Source organism: Trachurus japonicus, chromosome 1 (genome assembly GCF_045865225.1).
Source record: "Trachurus japonicus isolate A0001 chromosome 1, Traja_1.0".
NCBI lineage: Eukaryota > Metazoa > Chordata > Actinopteri > Carangiformes > Carangidae > Trachurus > Trachurus japonicus.
The window spans coordinates 5,844,322-5,870,896 of NC_140907.1; the positions used below are offsets into that span (position 1 = coordinate 5,844,322).

General features: G+C 43.7%; 1 protein-coding gene across 3 annotated transcripts in view; it reads right to left on the reverse strand.

Moving 5' to 3' along the window:
- Nucleotides 1-26,575, reverse strand: part of crebbpa (CREB binding lysine acetyltransferase a) — a 91,620-nt gene that overhangs the window by 24,327 nt on the left and 40,718 nt on the right. For all 3 annotated transcript variants that reach the window (XM_085801688.1, XM_085801600.1, XM_085801771.1), the window contains exons 3-12: nt 23,109-23,288; nt 20,110-20,377; nt 17,018-17,131; nt 15,443-15,718; nt 14,977-15,076; nt 5,531-5,668; nt 5,202-5,319; nt 4,881-5,052; nt 3,734-3,796; nt 3,342-3,463 (exon numbers count right to left, since the gene is read on the reverse strand). In XM_085801688.1, coding sequence (XP_085657814.1) covers nt 3,342-3,463; nt 3,734-3,796; nt 4,881-5,052; nt 5,202-5,319; nt 5,531-5,668; nt 14,977-15,076; nt 15,443-15,718; nt 17,018-17,131; nt 20,110-20,377; nt 23,109-23,288 — 1,551 coding nt within the window. The remainder of the gene's footprint in view (nt 1-3,341; nt 3,464-3,733; nt 3,797-4,880; nt 5,053-5,201; nt 5,320-5,530; nt 5,669-14,976; nt 15,077-15,442; nt 15,719-17,017; nt 17,132-20,109; nt 20,378-23,108; nt 23,289-26,575) is intronic.

Here is a 26,575-nt window from a genome sequence, read left to right on the forward strand (position 1 = left end):
TTAAAAAAACATTATAGACACTTAATTCATATCAGTTTTGTTGTGCGCAACATACAGCTGCTGATATGATTTTTTTTTCCTAAATTGCGGGCTGCAACAGTGCACTTACTGCAAGTGTTCACACTACACACAACTGTTTTTTTTTCATATGTGATAATATGATGATATTTATGATGGCACACGTGAGAGTGTGGTCTCTCTGATAACAACCGAAGAGCTGCATCCACTGCTGACGCTACTAAATATAGCCTAAATATAAATATAAAAATATAAACTAAATATAAGCTTTTTGTTTGTTTCTTTGTCTCATTCCTGCCGCAGTAGCTCCACTTCACTACTTAAAGGACAATTCCAGGCGAATTCAACTCGGGGGTGTATTTTCCTATCATTTTAGGTCTAAAATAATGAATCTGAAGATTTTCAGTTTAATCGCTCCTGTTTTGCGGTAGTTGCGTCTGTCCCCGCATCGCCACGGCAGCAATGAATGGGAGTGGATGTAAGTTCCGCTGTTTAGGCTGTTTCCAGCCCTCAAAGCCGCAATTTTTTTCCACAGACAGCGTCAGATGGCTACTCAAACATGCACCGAGAAGTTTATTTACTTCAAGCAAGCCGACATGTTTGTAAAAGTCGATCTAATTCAAAGTCTCCCGGAGTCTCGCGCGAGACCCAGTTGCCGTGCTCGGTGTGTTCAGGTGCAGTGGGAAAAGCTACCGTTTGTGTCATAAACACAGGAATATCAACTCTTTACTTGCTTCAAGTAAAAAAAACTTCTCGGCGCATCTTTGAGTAACCATCTGACGCTGTCTGTGGAAAAAAATGTACCCTTCAAGCAAGTAAAGAGTTGATATTCCTGTGTTTATGACACAAGCGGTAGCTCCTACTGCGCCTGAATACACCAGCACTGCAACTTCGGGCTCGTGCGAGACTCTGGGAGACTTTGAATTAGATCGACTTTTACAAACATGTTGGCTTGCTTGAAGTAAATAAACTTCTCGGTGCATGTTTGAGTAGCCATCTGACGCTGTCTGTGGAAAAAAATTGCGGCTTTGAGGGCTGGAAACAGCCTAAACAGCGGAACTTACATCCACTCCCATTCATTGCTGCCTTGGCGATGCGGGGACAGACGCAACTACCGCAAAACAGGAGCGATTAAACTGAAAATCTTCAGATTCATTCTTTTAGACCTAAAATGATAGGAAAATACACCCCCGAGTTGAATTCGCCTGGAATTGTCCTTTAAGTTCTTTTTACGTTTGGAGTCTGGTGCTCCCTCCCAGATTTTCATTTGAGCATTTCAACTTTCTTTCTCACTTCACCTGCTCTGCTCAGGGCCTGTGGGTTCTGTGTGCACACGGCCCTGCAGTCTCATGCCCTTTTACGGGCATTGATGGGGCCGTTACCTATTCTAATCATATGTTAATTACCATAGATGACCAAATAGTCGCCTGCGTGCAAATACGCGCCTGTGCTCTAATAGCCGCCGGGGTCCGAGTTCATTTGGCATAATAAACGCCGGTTCAATTAAACGCCCGGGCGATTAAGTGTTTACCATAGCCTTGCACAGAAAAAAGTTTTTTTTTACAGCGTATCACCACATCTCACCACATCTCACCACACACACACACACACACACACACACACACACACACACACACACACGACAGGTCGCGCTGGACTGCTAATAGACAAAGACAAATAGTAAATGCGCTAATGTACAGTGTTGAAATTACCGCGATCGACCCCCCCCTCCTGCTATCGTTCATAATTGGCTGCTCTGATCAGCTCCCTGTGTCATGATGGTCTGGTGCTGCTCATTGCAAAAATAAATTGTAGCCTGTTGCGCTTACTTGCTGGTTCTTATAAACGCCTGGGGTCCAAGTGGATTTAGCATATTAAACGCCCGGGCTAATAAATGGTCATCTACGGTAGACTCACCTGGTACACGCCCTCAACTTACGAGGAGTTGGCATAAGAACACAGCTGCGAACAATTCTGAGGCTTACGAACGCGTTGATGAATCTGACGTAGGGTTTTCTTAAGGAACTTCTTAAGAACAACTTAAGAAAGAATCTAAGAAGATTCTTAAGAAGATATTGGTGAATGAGGCCCATTGTTCTTAGTGACCTAGTGAACTTGTAGTTTTTTCAGAAGCTGTGGCTTCTGCTAGTCTTGGGACGGTGGATCGTCCTATGATGTCACGCTGGAGTAGTTCAACCGCGGCCAGACGATCATGAATATCTGCCGGACTTCTGAAGTCTGGTATGCCTCGCTTTGTCAGCATGCATGTCAAATCTTGAGGATACGTCTTACTTAGAACGACGCTTTCAATGATGGAAAGTAAATTCACTTGAGCGGTAATTTTGTTCAATCGATCAGCTGTGTTTACTGTTTCAGTTGTCATAGTTATGATGGTGAGACAGATGAATTAGTCTCTAACACATCCTACAGTTTGACATGTCAGAGTTGTTCGATATAGAAGCAACTCATGTTTAAGTGTCAGGACGAAACTGAAGTGACAGCTGTAATCTCGTCCACATTAACAACAAACCTGTCGGTACCGGTACCGCGGTCACACTGTATTTGTTACAGGATTGACTGAAACACAACTGGAGCTGTGGCCCTGCGGTCTGAGCAGGCTGAAGTCTGAACTCTCTCCTCTTTCTTTCATAATCTTTCTCATCAGATGAGTTAAATCTTTCAGCCTCTGAAGCCCCATCATTCTCCGTTTATTGATAGATGGTGTTACATTGTGTGAGATTTTGCTTCAAATTGCTCAAAGTGAGAATGTTAGTGTGAAATATTACAGTACACATTGTTTTCAATAAAAAAAAACATTTGCACAAAGCAAGCCTATCCACTTTTCCATGTTGATAAGAGTATTAAAATGATAATTCAAGGGACATTTAGAATAGATAAAAATGTGCGATTACTTGCGAATTAACTATGACATTCATGAGATTAATCATGATAAATATTTAAATGGATTGACAGCACTACTTTTAATATTATCAGGTTTACATTTAAATGTGTGATACTGGTCCTAAGACAAAAAAAAAAAAAAGTGTGAACGCAACACTGCTGTAACACACTGAAAAAATCTTTTCCGCAATAGTCCAAGATTATGCTGACAGAAGCTCTTTGCTTTTTTATTTCTTCATTCATCTCCCTGGTGCCGAGACTCGTCCATCTTAAAAATTCAGCAAACACTCATGGACTGACCAGTGGACTACATTTTTAATAAGCCTGAGGTACCTCGAGCAGAGTTTGCTCATGTTACTGGAATGGGTCTCCGTGCGTGTGTGTGTGTATACTGATATTTGCATGCCCCCTGCCCTTCTCACCGCTGGGACGGAGCTCATGCTCATCTGCTGTGGGTGGTTCATGGGTGAGGCAGCTCGGGCTCCCATGGGCGCCTGGGATATCTGCGCGTTGGGCAGCGTCATGTGGTTGAACTGGTTGATTCCTGGACAGAAGAGTGGGCCACAATGTCAAACAATGGACGTACAGAAGTTCTACACAACCCCGTCTTGGTAAAAAAATTGAAGCTTAAGATCCACGTTTTTATTTTAGCATCTCCAAAGATATTAAAATAATCTCCTCTGTTCCTCTGTACTACTTCATCTTGGTTTATACAACTTGAAGCTTTTTGTCTGCAGCTTGCTCTGCCGTCTGAGGGCCTCGCTATGTCATTTGGGTCTGAAATTACCATGTGTAACCTGCAACACTGACGTACCTTGGGAAACTTGCATTCGATTCATGATCTGATTTGGCATGTTGGGCAGAGAGACGGGTCCGTCTGTAAAACAAAAACAAAACACCTACATGTTAGATACACAATTAACTACCACATTAAACCGCATAAAATGAACTGTTGCACAAGAACAAGGTAGAATTCACAGCAGAGGTGTTCAACAATAACCAGGAAACATTTTAAAGGATAATTTCCGTTTTTTACAACCTGGACCTTATTTCTAGCATAAAATACGATCATTTACTCACCCAGACAACTTTGGTGTCATTTGGAGTTGTTTTGACGAAATTAGCCCCAGTGGAGCTGCGCGTATATCCGTATAATGCGAGAGCACGGGGCACGCAATGCAGCCTCTAAATAACACATTATCCGCCGCAAAACTCGTTCATTTTGCCAATATTTTGTTATGATACACTAGTGCTATTCCCCTCCGAGCCCGTGGTGGCATGTTATCAACATCCGGGGTCTCTAGGTTGACCTACTAACCTCTGATCTGGATGATGTCATCTCCGACCGCTGCCCGGCTCATTCTGATAATAATCATTCTGCTTCGGCATTCGGGTCCATTTTTATCTCAACTAGCTGGAGCTTTAGTGAGTCCAGGCTGCGGAGAGGAAGCCTGTGGAAGCTGAACTTCATCCAGCTGCTCATTTTGTTCTGACAAGTCAGAAACACGCAGAAACGAACCATAGCATTATAGCCGTAGCAAGTTAGCCACGCCGGGCAGCGGTCGGAGATGACATCATCCAGATAAGAGGTTAGTAGTCAACCTACAGGCGCAGCATGTTGATGTCACCACGGGCTCGGAGGGGAATAGCACTAGTGTATCATAACCATAGACTGTGATCATAACAAAATATTGGCGAAATGAACGAGTTTTGCGACGGATAATGTGTTATTTAGAGGCTGCATTGCGTGCCCCGTGTTCTCGCATTATACGGATATACACGCCGCTCCACTGGGGCTAATTTCGTCAAAACAACTCCAAATGACACCAAAGTTGTCTGGGTGAGTAAAATGATCTTATTTTATGCTAGAAATAAGGTCCAGGTTGTAAAAAACGGAAATTATCCTTTAATGATTTAAAATTTTACCCAAAAAATTCTGTATATCAATGATTTGTGCTTACTCTGCGGCCTTGGGCCCATGGCGTTGGGCTGGGCGAGGCCGGGCTGCTGGGTCCCCTGGGCCGACATTGGTGCCTGGTTGATGATCTGCTTCTGTATCCTTGAGCGCCTCTTCTCCTCGAGTTCCTTTTGGATTTTGTAGATTTTCTCAGCAAGGAAGTGATAATACTCATCCTGTGGGGCAGAGGGCAGGTAGTGGAAAAGGAGATGGGAAGAATTTAATTTATTTTTTTTTTTTTAAATAAGCAAACTCTGTATTTTGTAGGTATGTTAAAAGGTTTTCATAGGTGATCACTTCAATGTTGTGTTGTGTAAGAACCTACCCGGCTGTTAGCTGACTCGTACATGTCTCCCTCCACCTTTCTGGCGTAGGCCACCAGGTTCTCCATTCGTCTGTCTTTTAAAGCTGCCGGGTCAGGTGTAGGGAATATGGCTTGTACTCTGTTACAGAAGAACAGAATTTGGAGCGATAAATGACTCTGGAAACTTTTACTGTGTTGAATCCTGGCCTTGAGGCAACCAAAAGACACGCACATCCTACAAACAATTACAACTAGGTGCTGGATCACAATAAGGAGTGAATCAAAACTAAGCAAAACAAAGGACAAGAAGAGGCACCAAATGGCTAGATTCAGGAGGGCTTTGTGCTTACAGTTTGTGTACGAGGTGATTGCGCAGGTCCTGAGTGACGTGCTCGTGCCAGGCTTTCCTGGTGCCGGTGGCAGAGACGGGTGCTGCTGTGGGGAGGCTGCCCATCGATCCCACCGCTGACCCGTCTGACAGCAGCTGACTGGAGGTCAAACAGGAGGAACAAAGAAGACACTTTACATCATGTATGTTTTTAAATATAATGTGACATTATGCACTAAATGTCAGCTCAGAAAGGCCAAACAGATACCTGGGGATGCTTCACACCCCCTTACATTTAGAATTTGATCTTTTGCTGCTGCTATTGTTTGTTGTTATTTCTTGTGCACTTGTGTAGATATAGATAGATTTAGACTTTCCTTTGTGCCCGTCTCCATTCGAGCACTGAATGCCTCGAAATAATGGCTGGTTGTAACCTGTTTAAGTCTGTACTGGCCACCGTATTGTCCCAATCATTTTGCTCTCCTCTTTGTGAGACTGCACTTTATCTGATGCACTTTACTTGACCACTATGTTCTTAACAGTGTTATCTTGGTATGCAGTGTTTTAACAGTATTTCTTATATTTTATCTCTTATATGATCACAATTAGTGCATATTCTATTTATATTGTTATTTATAATGATTAGGGATGCAACGGTTCTCGGTAAAATACCGAACCGTTCGGTACGGCCTGCACGGTGCAATACGCTCTTGGACCGCGGTATTTCAGATTCAGCGTCCATCAGCTCTTCCTGCTTTACAGGCAGCTGTGCCGTGTATGTGTGTGCCTGGCCGTTTAAGGCGAAAGCCCGCCCCTGCGAGTTGATGTCCAATCACTGTTGAGCCTCCACACACTCACAGTGACTCCCCCCCTGCAACTGAAAGTGCAGCTCACACACACAGAAGAGGGGGGGAAAAAAAGAAAAAAGAAAACAAACAGGCGGCAGCACGAGCGGTCGCTGATCGCAATCGCGGGGGAAATTAATTAGTTATTCGCGCGATTTAGCTAGGGATGGGACGATACACCTAAACTCACGAAACGATGCACTTCGATATGCCAGGGTCACGATACGATATGCCACGATACGATATCAAAAAAAAGGATGAAAAATAAATTATATAATAAATTATAACTTATTTATTTTGCTCCAGTTGCACACAAACAGGGAAACTGCTTTCTGTTTCTATTTCAGACCTTTTCTCTGTGTTTAGTCTCTAGGTTGTTAATTTCTCTAAAATAATCAATTTTACACACACACTGCTTTCCTATTTCTATATCAGCCTCCCTCTCTAGGTTAGCCTGGCCTAGGAGTTTTTCTTAAAAATAAAAAATAGCAGTGCAAGTGCCAGTTTGAAATTTTCTTGTCATTGAGGGTGCTACTACAATAAAGCAATGTGACATATACAAACAACATCTGGGATTTTAATCTATCCATATAGCCACATCCAGTTTTGAAGATATTTCCCCATTTTTCACAACAGAGACCTGGATCCTATCAGAAACTTAGCCTACATGTAAAACATATTGCACTGGGAAGAAAATGCCAAAACAGACTGCAGTGCATCCAGAAAAAAAATCACATCAGAATGTTCAGTCACAACATCTCAAAGACCCGACAGACAAACAGCCAATCATTTAACAGCTGTGTAGGTGGGTTACAACATCATCGCCAGGTTAATTCATAATAACAGAAGCTGCTGTGAGGACGTGAGAACGTGAGGCTGAAGGAGTGGAGAGTGAAAAAGGACACGTTATCTTGACGTTGTCGTCGCCGGGCAGAGGACGGAGCTAAACCATGGCATGGCCGTTCGGCTGCGCTGACGGACCCGCGGAGATCCCGGGTGACCGTGCGTCTGCCCTGACTCTGAGGCCACGGCGGTAATAATGAAGCAGCGTCAGGCCGCTCACCGTCACTTGATCTCAGAATTAAATACGATGAGCTGCGAGCGTCGGGGTGTGCAGCGACCCTGGGTTCCGCCTTTGCTGCGTGTCAAATCAAATCATATCTCTCTCTCTCTCCCTCCTCCTTCTCTCCAGCTGTCCTTTCAAAATAAGAGCGCAGAAAGCCCGGAAAACAAAACAGTGACTCGTGAGCTGGTGGCCGTGAGAAATTTAGCGGTGGAGGTGCCAGCGTGCCAATTATTATGCCGCGGCGTGCCTGTGTTTATTTCGCGATACGTTTTTTTTCAGCACGATGCATTTCGTCACATTTTGTATCGCGAAATTTCGCCAAACGATATTTCGTCCCATCCCTAGATTTAGCACATTTAGCTTTTATTAGAGTTCCAGCAGGACTCTGTCCATGCACACCGCATGTGTGTGGTCGCGTGTCCGCGTGCCCGCGTGTCCGCGCGCGATAGAGAGACCGAGGTCGAGCAGGAGTTGACTGACAGGGATGAGAGGTGGTGAAAGGCTGTTTAAAAAAACACAATAGACTAACTCCTTCTTTCCCAGTGAGAGACTGTGGCTGCCAGCATAGTGACGGTCTTCCATGAAGGCAATATAGCGCGATCTCTGTTTGAAAGTGGCTTCAGAGTGTGCACCATGTCGCTACCCGATCTGCGACGCTACCGGATCTGTGACAAAACTGGTCTGCGCATGCGCAGACCGGCCGCCATCTTGGACAGCTGCCTACGGCAACACCACTTGGACAAACTTCATTTGGGCACTGCCCGATTTGCGTACATGCTTAAAGTTCTGTGAAATTAAAATACGGTACTGTGAAAATGATTAAAAAATAAAATAAAATAAAATAAAAACCGCGTAGGTCCGTCATAAGACAGCCGCGGCAGACTCGTTTATTCAGTGAGTGTTGTGGTAGTTGTGATTGTTTGTGGTTGTCATGGTGATGAGGCCGGCGAGAAAAGAGGACAGTAAACATTAAAAGTCCGCCTGTGTTCCTGTTTTCTGAGCATCAAGATCCAGACCACCACAACCAACCCTCAATTTACATTACTAATAAAGTATTAAAAAAAATAAATAAAAAGATAAACCGTCTCTGGCGACGCACATAGGGCAGTGATCCTAAGTCAATTCAACTAAGTTTGTCCAAGTGGAGTTGCCGTACGTGGCTGTCACAGATCGGGTAGCGTCGCAGATCGGGTAGCGACACACCATACTGAAAGACTAAAGGAGTGTGCAGAGGGAGGAAATAGGGGCTGTTCACAGACAGTTCAGGTGTGTGTGTGTGTGTGTGTGTGTGTGTGTGTGTGTGTGTGTGTGTGTGTGTGTGTGTGTGTGAGTGAGAGAGATAGAGAGGAGAGCTATATTATAAATATTATAAATTATAAACATTATTTTGGGAGAAAAAAAAAGTTCTCTGGACTTCCGGCGGAGAGACTGAGGCGAATGGTCGCATAAATAATCCCTCCCGGTCGGTCGGAGTTTATTCCCCATTGAAATTCAAATACGCTCTAAATTTTGTTCTAATTAACGATGGAGGGGGAAAAACACAAGAAAAGCAAGGGTAAACAACCCGAGAAAGCGGAGACTGACGACGAATTCGAGTCTGAAGAAGAGGCCATGGACGAGGAACAGGCTGACCGTAATGGCGGACAACGCACTGAGCTAGCAGAAGTGGATATGAAAGCTAACATAGCTACGGTATTATCCGTGCAGACCTAAAGTCGTTGGTCTCAGAGGTGAAGTCTGAGCTGGGTCATTTTCGAGACAGCATCAGAGAAGATTTGAAAAAGGAGCTAACTGATATAAGGGAGGAAATTCAACACAAGCTAGGTGAAGTAGCAACCGACCTTAAAGCTACAACCGAAAGACTATGCGAAGCAGAAAGCCGTATAGCCGACATCGAAGAGTTCTCTGTGGACTTCAAAGAGGCGCTGAGTCAGTCACTGCAAGCCCAGGAAAAGTTACAACTGAAACTAACTGACTTGGAAGCACGTTCAAGGCGTAATAATATACGCATTTACGGCATCTCAGAGGGAGCTGAGGAAAACAACATCCAGCAATTTATTGTCAAAATGATCAAAAAAGAGCTGCAGCCCCTCGCCGGAGTTGAGCTTGGCATACAACGGTGTCACAGAGCGCTCGGCCCTAAACCCCCAAAAGAGGCACAACCTAGGTCGGTGATTGTTTACTTCCAGGAGTTTAAAACCAAAGAGCTGGTGCTGCATTCTGCATGGAAGAAGAGAGAGATCTACTACGGCGACAGAAGGATTTATTTCGACCATGACTACCCCGCCGAAACGCTGGCAAAGAGAAAGGCATATGCCCAGATTAGGAGACTTCTACGTGAGAAGGGGATACGGTTTCAGACACCACCGCCAGCCAAGCTACGAGTCTTCCTCGACAGCGGACCGGTAACGTACGAGAGTGCAGAGGCAGCGGCGGAGGATTTGAAGAAGAGGGGCTTCTCGCTGGAGCGCGAAAACACGGCTGATTCCGGGCTCACGGAGAAGACACGGAAAAACACCTGGCAGCGCGCAGCGAAGACAGCCAGCACCATGGCCAGCACCCAGCCTAGCACTCAGTCCCACCAAGAGAGGATCAAGGAAAGGCTGCGAAGCTTTCAACGGCCGTGATGGACCCGGTGTTAACGGAAACGGGAGGTAACAGACTGTTTAACGCAAGGGGAGAGTCTCGTTTGAGAGCCTTATAAAAAAAAAAAAAAAAAAAGTGAGTGACACTGGGGTCGCGGAACGGAGGAATAATTAATGCTGACGGGAGCAAAAACTATCTTACCTGTGGTTGTTTTGTAATTGATTCCTCCTCCGCCCCAATAAGACTGTACCTCCTCTGTTTCTGTTTCTATATATCTATCATTTATTAATATACAGCTACCAGCTCATAATTTCAGTTTTTGATTGATCGCTGTGTGGGATTGTCTTTAACCCATATAATGATTATGATTGACCGACATATACGGGAAAGAGATCGGTTTCGAAGAACTTAGTGCACAAATACACCCTTGGAGCAGGGGCTTTACAAGTTGCACTGAAGAGGGGGCTCTGGTGGTTAACTAGACTACTCCCCCCACCTTAAGAAGTGTTATATTACTTCAAAATGGAGGTCTACCTGAGCTTTTTCTTGCTCAGTGTTTTAAGTTTGTGTTACTGTTCAAAAACAGTTCAAGTTTGGTCACCAAAAGCATGTCATTCACTTATCTGTGTTAACTGTGAGATTAAATGCAATGTCAGGAATATAAGGTAGTTACCCTTAATGTAAACGGCCTACACAATCCAACCAAAAGGGGCAAGGTTATTGCAAAGATGAAGAGGGAGAAACTACATGTGATATTCTGGCAGGAGACCCATCTCAATCAGATTGAACATGAAAAGCTAAAAGAATATGGTTTTAAAAATACATTTTACTCATGCTATAAGAACGGGAAAAAAAGAGGGGTAGCAATCTTGATTCCTAATAGAGTGAACTTCCAAGTGATTTCTGAACTCCGAGATAAAGAGGGTCGGTATGTAATTGTAAAGGGGTATCTTGAACAGAAAGAAGTTACACTAGTAAATGTGTACATACCACCTGGCCAGGAAACTTCCTGTATTAGAGAAGTTTTTAATTTGATTGCCACTGAAGCCACTGGAGTTTTAATATGTGGGGGAGACTGGAATACCCAGTTACAATGTAAACTCGACTCCTCTAACACATCAAAGAGAACTGCTCCCAACGCTAGAGTAATCAAGAGTTTGTTGACAGAGCTTGGGATGGTCGATGTATGGAGGGAGCTCAACCCATCAGCTAGACAGTATACATTTTACTCAGCAAGTCACAGAGTGCACTCAAGAATTGACTATTTTTTTACCAATAACTCGGACAGGCACAGAATCGGGGAATGTAGTATAGGGATTTGTGATGTCTCTGACCACTCGCCTGTTTATCTAACCCTGCACCTAGACAACAAAAAGAAAAACACATTTTGGCGACTTAATACAAGTACCTTAAATGATATTACGTGCAAGAACTATGTACAGAAGGAATTTAAAGACTACATGGATAATAATAATAATGGGGAAGTATCGCCAAGTGTTTTGTGGGATGCAGCTAAATCAGTGATCAGAGGAAAGCTTATCGCCTACACGTCACATAAGAAAAAGGAAAGAAGTAAAAAACTGTCTGATTTACAAGATAAACTTAAAGTGTTAGAGAGTGATCTTGTTGAAGGGAAAGACCCCCACACCCTAAATAAAATTAATACCATCAAAAAGGAATTAAATGGACTCTATGAAGGGGAATTAGAGAAAAAAGCTAAATTTGTTAAGCAGAGGTATTATGAGAGCGGCCCTAGGGCCTTGAAACTCCTGTCATGGAGGTTAAGGAAGCAACAGGCAGAGAGTTCCATATTTGAAATTAGAGACCCTAGAACTAAAAAAACATGCCACAAGTTAGAGGACATACAACACATTTTTGAAAATTATTACAGAGAATTATACAGGGAACCAAATACAACTAGCCCTCAGGAAATAAATACATTTCTGGAATCACTAGATTTACCCTCCATAGGTGAAGAACAGAATAAAGCCCTAATGGCAGATATCACAAAGGAAGAAATAGAAAAGGCAATCTCTAAGTTGAAGGCCAACAAGGCACCAGGAACAGACGGCTTTCCGGCCGAATGGTACAAGACCTTTAAAGAGCAAATAGTACCAATACTTTTGGATTGCTTTAACCACACACTTAAAGAAGCTGAACCACCAAGAACATGGAGTGAAGCAATCATTTCAGTTATTCATAAGGAGGGTAAGGATAAAAAAGAGTGCAGTGCATATAGACCAATCTCTGTACTTAATATTGATTACAAGTTATATGCGTCAATACTGTCTAAAAGATTAGAACACATTATACCAGAACTAGTGGACCCAGATCAAACAGGCTTTGTGTGCGAGAGACAGACGCAAGACAATATCAGACGGGTGCTGCATATACTTGATCATGTGACTAAAGGGAAAAAACAAGCTGTAGTACTCAGTCTAGATGCCGAAAAGGCGTTTGATTCGGTCCGCTGGGAGTACCTGTATTTGACGCTGAGAAGATTTGGATTTAAAGACGACTCTATTAGATGTTTTAAAACCCTATATTTTTCCCCAAACGCCAGAATAAAAATCAACGGACATCACTCACAGCCTATTGAGCTGGAGCGAGGATGCCGTCAAGGTTGTCCTCTCAGCCCAGCCCTATTCTCCCTATTTATCGAACCCCTAGCACAGGCAATCAGGGATGACCCGGTAATAAAAGGAACAATGGTCAGGGGCCTGGAGCAAAAGATTTGTCTATATGCGGACGACGTTTTATTGCTTATAACAGAGCCAGAGACTAGCATCCCTAGGCTGATGTCTATACTAAAAGAATTTGGAACCTATTCCGGATATAAATTAAATGTACAAAAAACTCAAATTTTAAGCTATAATTATTCCCCTCAAAAAGAATTAATGAATAGATTTGATTTTAAATGGAACTCAAAGGACATTAAATATTTGGGGATTCGAATACCTAAAGATCTATCCAAGATATATGAAAGCAATTTTGGTCCCGTAAGTAAAAACATCAAGTCAGATATCGACAGATGGTCTCAACTGCCCTTAGACATGCATAATAGGATAGAAACAATAAAGATGAACCTACTCCCCCGACTTTTATATCTCTTTCAATCCCTCCCAGTAATGATTACGCAAATGCAATTTAACGAATGGGATAAGTGGATCTCAAGATCCATATGGGCAGGTAGAAGGCCAAGGATCCAATTCAAAACGCTGCAACTGGCTAAAGAGAAAGGGGGCAGATCACTACCATGCCTAGCAGACTATTATAAGGCAGCGCAATTAAGACCACTGGCATGCTGCTGCAACGCAAATTATACAGCAAAATGGAAGGACTTGGAAACTTCACAATTAGACATACCATTACAATCTATATTGGGTAGTAAAACACTGTATGAGCAGCATTCTAATGGTCTGAACCAATGGTCTAAAGTCTGCCTTCGTATTTGGTTTAAGGAATGTAAGTCACCAACATTTGAAAGACAGTCTAAGTTACTGAGATGGGTTGCCTTTGACCCTGACTTCAAGCCCGCAAGGATTGACGGGAGGTTTAAACATTGGTATAGAAGAGGAATTACTTCTTACTGTTCAATTACATCCAAGGGAGAATTTGATAGTTTTCAGAAAATTTCGGATACATATGGGCTAGAAAAAACGGATTTCTTTAGGTATCTTCAAACCAGGTCTTATTATAACGATCAGATAAAACCACTAGAGGAAAGTGAGACCAACTTAATCGACATATTTATTGACATGTACAAAAAAAAGGATAATAGGAAACTTGTTTCAAAACTGTACTCCCGTATCCAGTCTATTAAGAAACACTCAACAGATAAGATTAAATTAAAATGGGAGAAAGAATCTCAAATTGTCATCACAGAAGAAGAGTGGCTGAATATATGCTCCGTACAGTCAACTTCTACTAGTTCTGGTCTCTGGAGAGATTTCTGCTGGCGGAATCTGGTTAGATATTTCATAACCCCTAAGTTAAAATATGTGCAAACAGGGGAGACGGCCAGTGGACTGTGTTGGAGGAAGTGTGGTGAACAGCTAGCAGACCATTTTCATATATTCTGGAGCTGCCCAGCTATTCAGCCATATTGGCAAAAGATCACGCAAGTAGTACAAAACATTTTTGGTGATGAAATTAATAGCTCCTTTTCTACAATCTACCTGGGTAATATTGCACCCCATATATTGGGGCGAGACAAATATCTTTTAAAAATACTATTAGCAGCTAGTAAGAAAACCGTAACTCGAAGCTGGCTGCAGGCCGCACCTCCAGCAGAGTCAGACTGGATCAATGTTGTGACTAATATCCAAAATATGGAAAGGATGACCTTTTCGTTAAATCTACTGACTGATAAATATTTGCACTATTGGGAAAAATGGATTGTGTACATGTCCGAAAGCGACGCTCATTGAACCATCATTGTATTTGTAACTCCACCAGTATAACGTCTGAATGAATGTATTGTATAGGTGACCAACTGTTTGTTCTATGTTTTTCTATATGTTGTCTATGTTCCTTTTATAAAAATAAAGTACAAAAAAAAAAAAAAAAGTTCTCTGCACAAAACACATACCGAAACCGTACCGAGAACCGTGGCCAAAAACCGAGGTACGTATTGTACCGTGGGCTACCTGTACCATTGCACCCCTAATAATGATGCGTCTCTATGTCACTATATGTCTCTGCGTTGTATGTTTTTACCTTTATGTGATTCTATGAGATACAACCCAAATTGCCCTTTGGGACATGAAATAAACTTAACTGAACTGAACTGTGTGTAATGTACTGTAATTTTATATGGGGAAGTCAAAGACAAATTTCGACTTTTAGACAATTAAGTTAAACTAAACTCAACTAAACTAAGCTAAACTAAACTCATAACAAAGATATCAGATTACTGAATGCAAGATTATTGCTTATTGCTGCTCATCCTGCTTATTGGTAGAGACTGACTTGTTAGTGTTGAGCGCGTTGGGGAGGGAGTCTGTGTGCAGGTTTGTCTGTTCTGAAGTGGTCACACCCATCGCCGCACCTCCAAGAGCCATCTGGTTACCTGTAAATACACAACGCAGTGAGCAAACAGCACAGCCCAATTTCAAAATCAGACTAAGTACATGCACTCTACACACAGCAAATAAAAAAAATTTGTAAAAATAGCAGTCTGGCTGCGAGTAGTAAAGTTTACAGCCTTGACGTACCGCCGGCTGGAATCCAAAAGCTGGAGACCATTTTTCCCCATTTACTTCAACGGGTAAGTAGTGTCTCACTTTTTCTTTCTTTTTAGTAATTCAAGCTCATTTAAGATACTTATACACACACCAATACACACCGACACAAATTCAACAGTGGATACGATGTTGCCAGACAGACCACAGTACTCATTGAAAACTTAAGAGTAGAATCAGCCGTCTGGCTTTACCAAGTGCATTGATGGGTCTCATCTGCTGCGAAAGCTGTTGCTGCTGCTGGGTCTGTGCATTCTGTGCTCCTGCTGTCTGTCCTGGGCCGGGGGCCTGCTGGGCCTGGGTCTGCCCGGTGGCCTGGCTGCTGTAAGGCAGCCCGAGTGCCGCATACGCTCTCTGCATGGAGCTGGGGTCTATGGGGGCCGAGGTATTGATGGTGGGAGCGCTGGGCTGGCCCACACCAACTGAAGACATGGTGTTCTGGAGGCCCGCGGTGGGAGAGCTCAGCATGGCTGGGGAAAGAGACGGAGCCATCAGTCCAACACACTCATGCAACATGCAGCATTGACAGTGATGATCACTACAGACAAATATCGATGCTGTCTGCAAGAATAAATACATTTGAGACGTTTGGTGAAAACATGGCAAAGATGTAGGCTTGTTAAAACGGGTAATACAAAATACAACACATTTGGACACTCTGACCTCTGGCAAAATGAAGTCATAACATGGCAGCATTATACAGTGAGAACATTAATGTAAGGCTAAATGCTTTTAAAAAGCAGTCAACTGAATAAATGCATGAATCCCTTCAGGGGACAGAGCATTAGCATATTTTTCTGGGTTCAGGCTTGGGTTGGGCTCCATTTGTGCAAAGACAAAAATCAGAGGAGGCAGAACAAAGTAATGCTGCACTCTGTTTGCGTTGGCAGGAGAGACACAAGCCCCAGCATCATGTTCTTTAACACGCGAGCCAAACAGGGACAGACCAACACTGGAATGCTCTAAGTGATGAAAGATGCTGCACAGAGTGGTGAAATAAAGTAAAAGAAAAAAAAAAAAGCAGAACAGGGACAAAAAAAAAAGTAGTAGCAACTAATATAAATAACTAATTTTAGTTATCAAGAGATGTCGCAAAGGAAATGGCAGGGCATTAAACAAAACAGACCATAAGTCCATGACAACAGTTACATGGAGAGAGTGAAAAACAAAACAGAAAGAAGAGAAGTTTTAGTGTGAGGCACAGTGTCAAACTCTGCGCTGTGCTCGCGGAGAGTCGCTGTAAACAGCCAAACAGCCAGTGGCTCAGTGAGACTTCTCAAGCACACGCTCTCCGTTTCCACTCTCTCTGTCTCTCTCTCTGTCTGTCTCTCTCTCTCCATCACACTCCTATTTCTTCTGTGTGTCAGATTACAAGCCCAGCAGGACCACACTGTTACTCATTGAGTGCTTTTAGTCATTGTGGAGGAGCACAAGCTTAGAAATAAATTGCTTGACTGGCTTGAACGGCCAAACATAAACACTTTCTACACACAAACGTCTCTGGCTGGTTTCAGAAAAGCAACAAGCAGGTCTAATTCTTTCTAAAGCTGTCACTCTCAGACTGTTAGAGTTCAGTATACCATAATACCCCGTCACGACTGAGATAAAAAAAAATTGTGGCCTTTGTGAAAACAAACCCATTCCTAGATGTTCTCCTTATTCAACAGTCAATAGAGGTAATCTGGCCTCATGTTTGTTGAGTGGTTAAAGATGAACAATTTGACAATGGCTAAGTGAGAGTCGTCCCAGAGCCTGCTGCTCATACTTACGCTGCTGGGTGCGCTTGTCGCTGGCGTTCTTCAGCGGCAGGCAGACGGGACAATCATGTCGTGTGCAATTTTTCCAGTGGGAGATGATCTGTCTGGACGACGCACAGTGAGCCACTGTGGAGGAAAGCAGGCCGAGAGAGGGGAAAGTGAGCAACGAGATATACAATCTTTACACTGACACATTTTCAGTCTTCGCCAACACTGATTAGGGGGATGGGCTGTATCTCCTGAAATCAATATCATGGTTATTACAATAAACCAAATAAAGTTCCATATTGTGTTTACCCAAGCCCCCAGTGTGCCCACATGACCGAGTGGAGAAATTTGTTTCTGCCCCGGCTCTTTATCTGTGCTGCTAAGCGTTGCTCCATACGCAATTACTACACAGCTTCAAGGACTATGCACAAAGAAACAAAATTAAATCTTATTATCTTTGTACGAACGCCAGTACCACTGGCAAAGACTCAAACACAGCAGTGCTATCATGTTGGTGGCTTTCTGTGAGTCAGTGTGCAGTCAAGAAAAAGGCCTCCGATCCAGGGCCAAAGCCAAATCAAGCAGTCCATAGACTCCAGGGTTCCTCAGGTGAACATGAACTAAGCCAACAGACATCAGCTAAATCTAAAATCTTAGAGACGATAACTATGTGTTAGGGGAAAAAAGGAAAAAAAAAAAACTGGCGCAATTGTTATTTCATTTCAGTGAGAAGCAGAGATTCTGAGTGAGAGGAAATGAGCTGGCATGGAAGGAGCACAGACTCCTGTACGCTTAACACGCACGAGCTTCTGAATATGTTTGGCTTGAAATTGGACTTGAGCGTTCAAGTCCAAGAGCAGCGCAAACACACTGGAGTTAACTGAATATAGCTTAAGGGCATTTTGTTTTTAATAAGAGGGGGGAAAAAAATCACAGCAACTCCGAGGGTGAAACAGGACGGAGAGGACCAGACAGTTCAAGAGCAAGTAGCAACTGGGAGCATCACAAATCGAGATAAAGAGACTGGTGGTGGGAGGGGCGGCAGAACAAGATGCAACGGTAAGCAGGCAAATGAGTGGGAGGGGATGACTGTTGAGTAACTTTTGATTGGATGGAAATCCCCATGTGAGTCTGAATTGGGCAGAAACACGTGGTGTGACGGACGAGCAGTCGACGGAAGCATTTGCTTGGCCCTGGCCGGGCTTGTGGCCTCGCCATGGAGATCAGGGAGGGATGTAAAGCAAGAGATAATGGGGCAGCAAGGCGGAACAATTAATGAGACATAACCAAATATGGCTTAAGTAAATCTAGCATCCAGCCCCTATTAATCTTCAGGATTTATTATCACTGTGGTTACGTCTGGTCGATTATATAGTTGAGGTCTGTTAAGGTTCATGTGTTATTTTTAAAGCCATGCAGTGAAGATAAGGACAATGGGCCTCATTCACGAACCGTTCTTAAGAACAAATTTGTTCTTAAGTCCTACTTACGAAGTTTTTACGAAGATTGTGGCATTCATGAATGTTTTCTTATCCAGAATTTGTTCTTAACTAAGAACAAAATCTAAGAACAGTCAGGAGTATACTTACGCACTTTTAAGTGCTGAGACTTCTGCAAAAATAACCGATTATAGCGTTTTCTTTTGTTCTGCAGTTGTATGATATTATATGATTTGAATAAGAATTATTTTCTTATCTTTTATGATGTTTTTAATAATCATATATATTAATAATAATAATTGACAAATCATTGCAGTCTCTTAAAAAACATTATAGACACTTAATTCATATCATATCTTTTTTTTGGGGGGGGGGGGGCATACAGCTGCCGATATGATTTTTTTTTTCCTAATTGCGGGCTGCAACAGTGCACTTACTGTAAGTGTTCACACTACACACACGTGAGAGTGTGGTCTCTGATAACAACCCGAAGAGCTGCATCCACTGCTGACGCTACTAAATATAGCCTAAATATAAAAATATAAACTAAATATAAGCCTTTTGTTTGTTTCTTTGGTTCATTCCTGCCGCAGTAGCGCCACTTCATTACTAAAGTTCTTTTTATGTTTGGAGTCTGGTGCTCCCTCCCACATTTCAACTTTCTTTCTCACTCCACCTTCTCTGCTCAGTGCCTGTGGGTTCTGTTTGCACACGGCCCTGCAGTCTCATGCCCTTTTACGGGCATTGATGGGGCAGTTACCTATGCTAATCCTATGTTAATTAGACTCACCTGGCACACGCTCTCAATTTACGAGGAGATGGCATTCATCAAGTAGGAACACAGCTGCGAACAATTCTGAGGCTTACGAACGCGTTGATGAATCTGACGTAGGGTTTTCTTAAGGAACTTCTTAAGAACAACTTAAGAAAGAATCTAAGAAGATTCTTAAGAAGATATTGGTGAATGAGGCCCATTGTTTCCACAGAATTCCTAATCAAACTAACTTCATTAGTAATCAATACATTTGGGTGAAATACGCTCAACCATCATGTTTGTAAAGGCAGTTTACATTGGAAAAGCAACCAAAAGAAGATGAGAGAACTTTTCAGCTCCAAGCAGAACAGTGAGTTTTAAATGATCTAATTAATTAGGGTGTTTTTACCAATAGGACAAAAGGACAAAGAACCTCTCTAGCTGTGTATCTAAGAAATATTCTGAAGTGTGAGATTGTTTATTCCTGAATCAAAGCTCCTGATCATGGTGTAAAATAAATGATCATTGTGCAACTTCATCAAGAAACATTCTTTCCACATTTAGAGGTTATACGTTATCAGCATTTCATCTGAATTGCCCACTTAACACCCACTGCACACTGGATTGCTCCATTAGGTAGATCCCCATGTATTTTTTCCCCTATTGCTGTAGTGAGTTTTTCTTTGTTTGCTCTTTACACAGTGTAGTAGGTGTTATTGTGCCTACAGTTTTCTGTATGTGGTAGGTGTAAAAACCTACCAGCTTGGAGCCCAAAAGGTTATAAAGGGAATGATAAGACCTTTTAAGTTTTCAATTTTGTAGTCACAGTTCAACTTGATATTTGAAACGGTGGTGTACATCTGTATATACATACTGTACAGCATTACACAGCATATATTTCACTTTCAAATATTCCAACTCACCCTGGCAGGATTTGCCGGCCTGGCAGTGGGTCATGTGGTTGAGGACGTTCTTCATGGTGCGGCAGTGAGGCAAGGCACAGGCCCTCACCTCCCCGTTGGCCTGCTCTCGCCGCTGGCACTTGTGTGCGTGAAGCAGCAGGACCAGCTGCTGCTGGATCAGCTTGCGCTTCTCTGGGTCAGCTGTGGGACCGGCCGAAGGCACCGCCACACCTCCACCGCCGGCCAGGGGAAGCATTGCTGCCTGCTGCTGAGGCTGCTGCTGGAGCTGCTGCATGGTGGACAAACAAGAGGCAACATTTGTTCTAAGTGGTTAAAACTGTCAGCTTCTTTTTTTTTTTTTTGCTTGTGTGAGTGCCAACCACGTAATTTCTCGTTTTTCGTTCCCATGCGTTGAGTGCCAAAAACGTAATTTTACGTTTTTTGCTTTTTTAAATTTTTTTATTATGAAAATAGACAATTTAACACACCTTATGTGTAAATTTGGGGACTCTACAACGAGCAGAACTGAAATAGATGACGATCAAAAACTTATGACAGTTCATGATCTGGAAGTTTTCATCATAACTCAGCTTTTGCAAACGGAGTTCTGCATGTGGATGCAGCAGCTGCTCCGCTCTCACCCGCGAGCCTCCAGCAGCTCGGAGCCGAAACAGGAAGCTCTCAGCCAACAGTCCCGCCCGGTCTTCATCTCCAGCAACACTGTGTCCTCCCGCGGTAAAATGTGATGGTCTCTGAGCCAAAGCAGGCCGCCGGCACCGACCCGTACCACAGAAGGACCGTGACCACCGGTGGGGCCGGTGTTCCCGACCTGCTGTGGCTGAGAGACCATCACATTCCACGGTGAGAGGCTGTGACACGGCACGGTGCGTCTGTGTTATTGTTGTTGAGTGGCGCCCCCCCCCGCCCCCGATGGTGGTTTTGTGAATAGAACAACAATTGTTGTATATATTTATCTTACACGAGCCCTTTGATCCAGAAATGCGAGTGTCAGAAGAGCGACAGGCACAAACAGAGCACCTTTCATAAAAGACGCTGCAGGGTTTCCCCCAGAAAACTGGTTAAGCCCGGTGGTAGGGTGACACCGGCGGCCCATCAGCGGGCCACCGGTGCCCAAGCGTGTTTTTTTGTGACAGGGGCCTGACTTATGGCAGGGCCCTGTAGGGAACAGATTCATTAATGGAGCAGTAGCATTTAGCAGGTGTGATTCCATAAGGCCTTAAGATCAATGTTAAAAGTTGACTAGAAATTTGAAAATATTATCATAAACATCTGTTATTATAAGACTTTATGTAACCTATTTAAACACCAGCTATAGCAGAGTCTTACAGAAAGGCACTCTTGAAATGCTGTTCAATCAACCACAAAAAATAAAGTAGGCCTAATAATTATAATTATAAAAAAATATTTAAATAAATAACATCAACTGTTTGCATTAAAAACTAAAAAACAACTGCCTGGTGTTTCCATTGTTAAAGTCTAGCCTTATTTCCATGGATGTATTATAGATCCATCACCCATGTTTTTTTTTTGTTTGTTTTTTTTTGCTCCGAGATTTTTTACATCTGGAGTCACGTGCACATGACGTACCACGCTCTTTTTCCGGTCAGTCGTCATGGAAACGTGACACTCACGGATCTACTAGAACAAACGTGTGTGATCGCGAACTTTACGAGCTGAAAAATGAAACAATGGATCATTTTCACATCAGGTAAAAGCCCCGCGGCTCACAGGAGTCCAGAGCTCTGACGCTGCAGGGGACGACGTGCTACCAGCGAACAGCTAACAGCTAACAGCTAACAGCTGCTACAGCAGCTGACTGAGCCTCTGGAGCTGCGGCTCCGCTCACGTTAACGTGGACTCGGTGCATTCCTCTCGGTCAGCTGGTGAAGCAGCGGTCTGATGCTGTCTATTGTCTGATGAGCATGATGTCCGTGACGTGTCCCGTTATGTGCGACGAAGTTGTAACGTTGTCAGGTGATGAAAAAGACACCTGATCACGTGTTTAAGGAGTATAAAAACTGATTAAAAAAATTAATAAACGATGTTTAGCCTGGCGGGGGGTCAGGTAAGGCCTGGTGGGCCGCCAGGCTTATAATACACTGGGGGAAACCCTGCGCTGTATCTCCTTTTCTAGAAAAAAAGCAGGGATTTTGGTGAAACCCAGCCATGTTTAGCTTGACTTTTCTCAGGAACGAAGGCACGTAGAAACAAACGGTTTGTGGCCATTTGAAGCATAAAGTTTCACCTTTCAAATGAGCCACAGTATGTGTTGGTGGCAATAATATAGAATACGCTGTGGCTCTACAAAAATCGTCAAAAATGGTCTAAATTGCCGGTACACTTGACTAAAACTTTGGAAAGGAGCGCGGCACTCAATGAGTTAACAAAGGTGAGTTGATTCTTCAGATTTTAAGTTGTGAGACATTTACTGGTTACAGCTTCTAAAGTGTTTCTTCATTTTATTCAACTGTAGATTAATTTATTAATTTGACACAAAATATGAAATGTGAAGAAAGAACTCTCATTATTTTAATCCAAGATCTGTTCACTTTTTAGAAAAATTACCAATGAAGTCAATAAATACAATACAGGCATGTTTCCTATTGAATAGTAGAAAACAACAAAAAACAAAGTTCTTGGAGACTGTCTTACTGTACTAAATAGATCTAATTAGCAAGCAAATTAGTGATATAATATGTCAACTTGAAATCATCATGAATCACTGTGAAAGCAAGGTAAAGCAACTGAAAGGCTGCAACCACCAGTCACAGTTATGGAACAACAACAACATTCAAGTTGTACAGAATATTAACCGTACTGAAACGCTGATCACAGACAGTGAAATCATGTGGAAGACATAAATGTGAATAGTACTAATTTATACTTCATTTATACACTTTACACTTGAAAAATTATTTACAGAGATTTCTAAATTTGTTCAAAATTCATTTGTCTAAAACACTGTTCACTAAAACACTGTCTCTACGTGGAGCACTAACCATGTTTGGCACGCTGGTGACAGCGGCCCCTTTGAGCTCACTGGGGAAGGGTGGCAGACTGTTGGCAAGGGCCGCCTTGTTCTGGAGCTGCTGCTGAGGGTTTAGCTGCTGGCCCGGCCCTGCCGCCCCCTGGCCATAGGGCTGACCTACGAACGGACCCCCATTGCTACCAAGGCTCATCTGGGGGAAAAAACAGACGGATGAAGAGAAGTTAATGTAATAATGTGGCAGCATTAGCTTATAGATAGGAACAGCTGTTTTACAACCCTGAATACCTCAAGTATGAATAAACTTAAAGTTCATTTTTGTCTTGACCAACAGTCAATGCTCATTAACCAACCATTAAAAAGGGACAACGAGGAGTTTCTCCATCGGCAGAACGAAAAATTCCGTGACAATAAAAAAGTCTCATATTAATGTGGATGAATCTACGTTACCCACACTTGTTAATGGGCCCATGTTCTTTTATTTGATAGCACAGTGAGATAGACAGGAAAGGGGGAGGCAGAGAGAGGGGGAATGACATGCAGGAAAGGTCTGCCCGACGCGGGATTCGAACCGGGGACGCCTGCGTTGAGGACTGTAGCCTCTACATGCTTTAACCACTGCGCCACGCACTGCCCCAATGGGCCCATTTTCGATAGATATATCGTTTTGTCTCTATCGTTATTTTCAGAATCAGAATTAGATTTTGTTATTATTAGTGGTGGTGGAAATGCTGGTCGAGCCGACCAGTGTTTCTTTACTTTCGGTTTCGCGGCGAGTCATGATAATAACGCAGCCGAATTGCCGTTTACGGTCAGAACTACGACGGTATCTGATCGTCTTCGAACCTCTGACTTTAATTCTTGATGAATGAAAACATGAGTCCGTCTTGCGCCGGTCAAAGAATTTTACAGTGCGCGCAGAGGCTCATAAATGTAGTGTGAAAACACTTTGCTTTTCCAAAACTCCTCCTTGTCCCTTTAACCAGCCATTTAGAAGAAACTATCATAGACTAACCCACTTAAACAATATCATTACACAGGAGTCCAGTGGAGTGTATAAACACAGAGGGATTGTAGAGCACACACATGCAGATAATCACGCTGAGACATGAACTTCTATTGTGAACAGCCAGACTACTGCTCAGGTAACACAGAGTTGGACTGGCATTAAACCTCAAAATGATTCCAGGCCTGCTTCAGTCTGGAGCACAGTCTGTTAATTGTCAGACCAATGGCCAAGATCAGGTGGTAAAGTGGACGTTTTCACCTTTAACCGATAGTATCAATTGATCTTTTGTTATCAGTTGGGGGTTTGATGTGCTTAGACTTTTATCTGGGTGATTTTAACTCACTGTCCCCACCAGCCAAACCCCTATTACTTCCTTGTCAGCAGCTATCATCTTTCTGAAAATGATGCGACACCATTAACTTAACTACTTCCATAAACAAAAAAATTGTTCCTGAACAGCAATCAGGCAGATTACTGTGTTTTAAAAAAGTCCAGATGATGGCTTATGATTTTCTTGTACCTTCCGTTACACTGACACGTGTCAAAACAGCATCAACCTGCCAACAAAGGTTTTGTCTCCACTTAAAGCCAATTTGTCAACACAAGACTCTCTGCCAATACAGGCACCAACATAACTGAGCCAGGCTAACCATGCTGGTTAGAAACCAGTGGGTTGATCTAGCCCAGCCCACTGAGATTCTGGCACCACGACAGCTCAGCATGACACCAGCTATTGGCAGGAACAAGGACTCGTTCACCCTTACACAAACATTTCCAACCTTGTTCCTCCTCCCCTCTGTTCTACAACTACCAGACGGCCTGCAACCAATGGTTCCATTTGAGACAACACCGTTAAAAACATTCCTGACACTACAGCGAGTCGCTGAGGGAGCTGCCACATAAATGCTGTTCTATTTCAGCGTGTTTCTTCAATTAGCCGCCCTGACAGGTAATTAAGAACAACTTTAGTGTTTCCCCTACCGTTCTATTGGCGGGGCGGCCCGCCCCGCCTGCACGGGCCCCCGCCCCCCTTGAAAAACGGGACATCTAGGAGTCAATCGCGGTCAAAACGGACCTGTTGGTCTGATAAAACTGTTCTCCACCTGAAGCACCCAAGCTGCCCAAGCAACCAAACGGCGCTATTCTCCCTCTGCCATCTGATTTTTAAATACCAGCGCTCACGCCGGGTACACACCGGACGAGGGAGCGCCGCGAACCACGTCAGATGCACCGCGGCGTGCACCTCTGCGCCGGCTCGCGCCCTGCAGCGATCGTTTTGGCGTCTGGTCTATTTTGTGCCTGAGCCGCGAGCGACCGCATCAAGCCGGGCAGGAAGCCGTGGGTTAGCGAGGTGTGTTGAGTAGGGATGTATACCGTGGACCGGTACTTTTTGGTACCGGTCCATAATTGCGTTGGTACCAGAGTACCGTTAAGATTCTGGACTAATGGTACTCTTATCGGTACTTTTTGAACGTCTCCCTAAGCGTCACGTAATAATGACACCGCCGCCACAGCAGCTTGTCACCCCCCAATTTCCACCGGGTTCGTCAGCGCCACGGAACCTCTACATGGCGGTCACCGCAGCTGATCCCTGCCGCTCTAATCAGCACTTGGACTGGGCGAGCCGCGGCGAGTCTCAGCGGCATCTCTCCGCGCCGCGCGATCAAATCCGACACACGGCCTGACGGTGCACGTGGAGCGAGACGAGTCCGGCCCGGTCCGTTCGCCTGTGTCGGGTCGTCATGTGTTTGAAGCCTCGCACCGAGACCCAGCAAAGTACTTTAATTCATGTCGGAGGCGGAGGGAGTGTCCAGTAGAGCAGCAGGTCAGTGAGGAGACAGAGGAGGCTCCAGCAGCTTCATGTTGCTGCTGTGAGGAGCAGAGTGCAGTCAGAGCAACGTGATGATACTCCGCTAAGAAAGGAGGAGAAAACTCCGACTGTGGAAACACTGAGCTGCTTGTGTCGTTTATTCTGAGGTAACACGCATATATTGACTGGTCTACGGCGTGAAGAACATGGACTGGCTGCTGTAGATGCAGCGTTACGGTGTGTGTGTGTGTGTGTGTGTGTGTGTGTGTCTGTGTGTGAGCTGTACACACACACGCACACACGGGGCGCAGCGTCGTAGCATTGACGTGAAACAACAACCTGCAGATCACCTGAGCTGACGTGAACTGTGAGTCAGAGCAATAAGTAAAAAAGCTAACTATTCATCAAGAACCATAGATGGAGATCCTATTTTATCATGATGACAGATTAACTGCAGCTTCTGCAGGTTAACTGTTGACTTGCTCAGGGTTTAAAGGAGGTGTTCTTCTCTGCTGTCAATTTGTTTTTATTATGTTGCTGGTGTTACCCCCCAATTTAAAAAAAACAAAAACAAAAAAAAATGGTTGAATCTTTTAAAGGTGTGCAGAAATGGCCGTTTGTCCTGTTTGTCGCGCCGAGTTGTCACGAGCTGCAACACGAG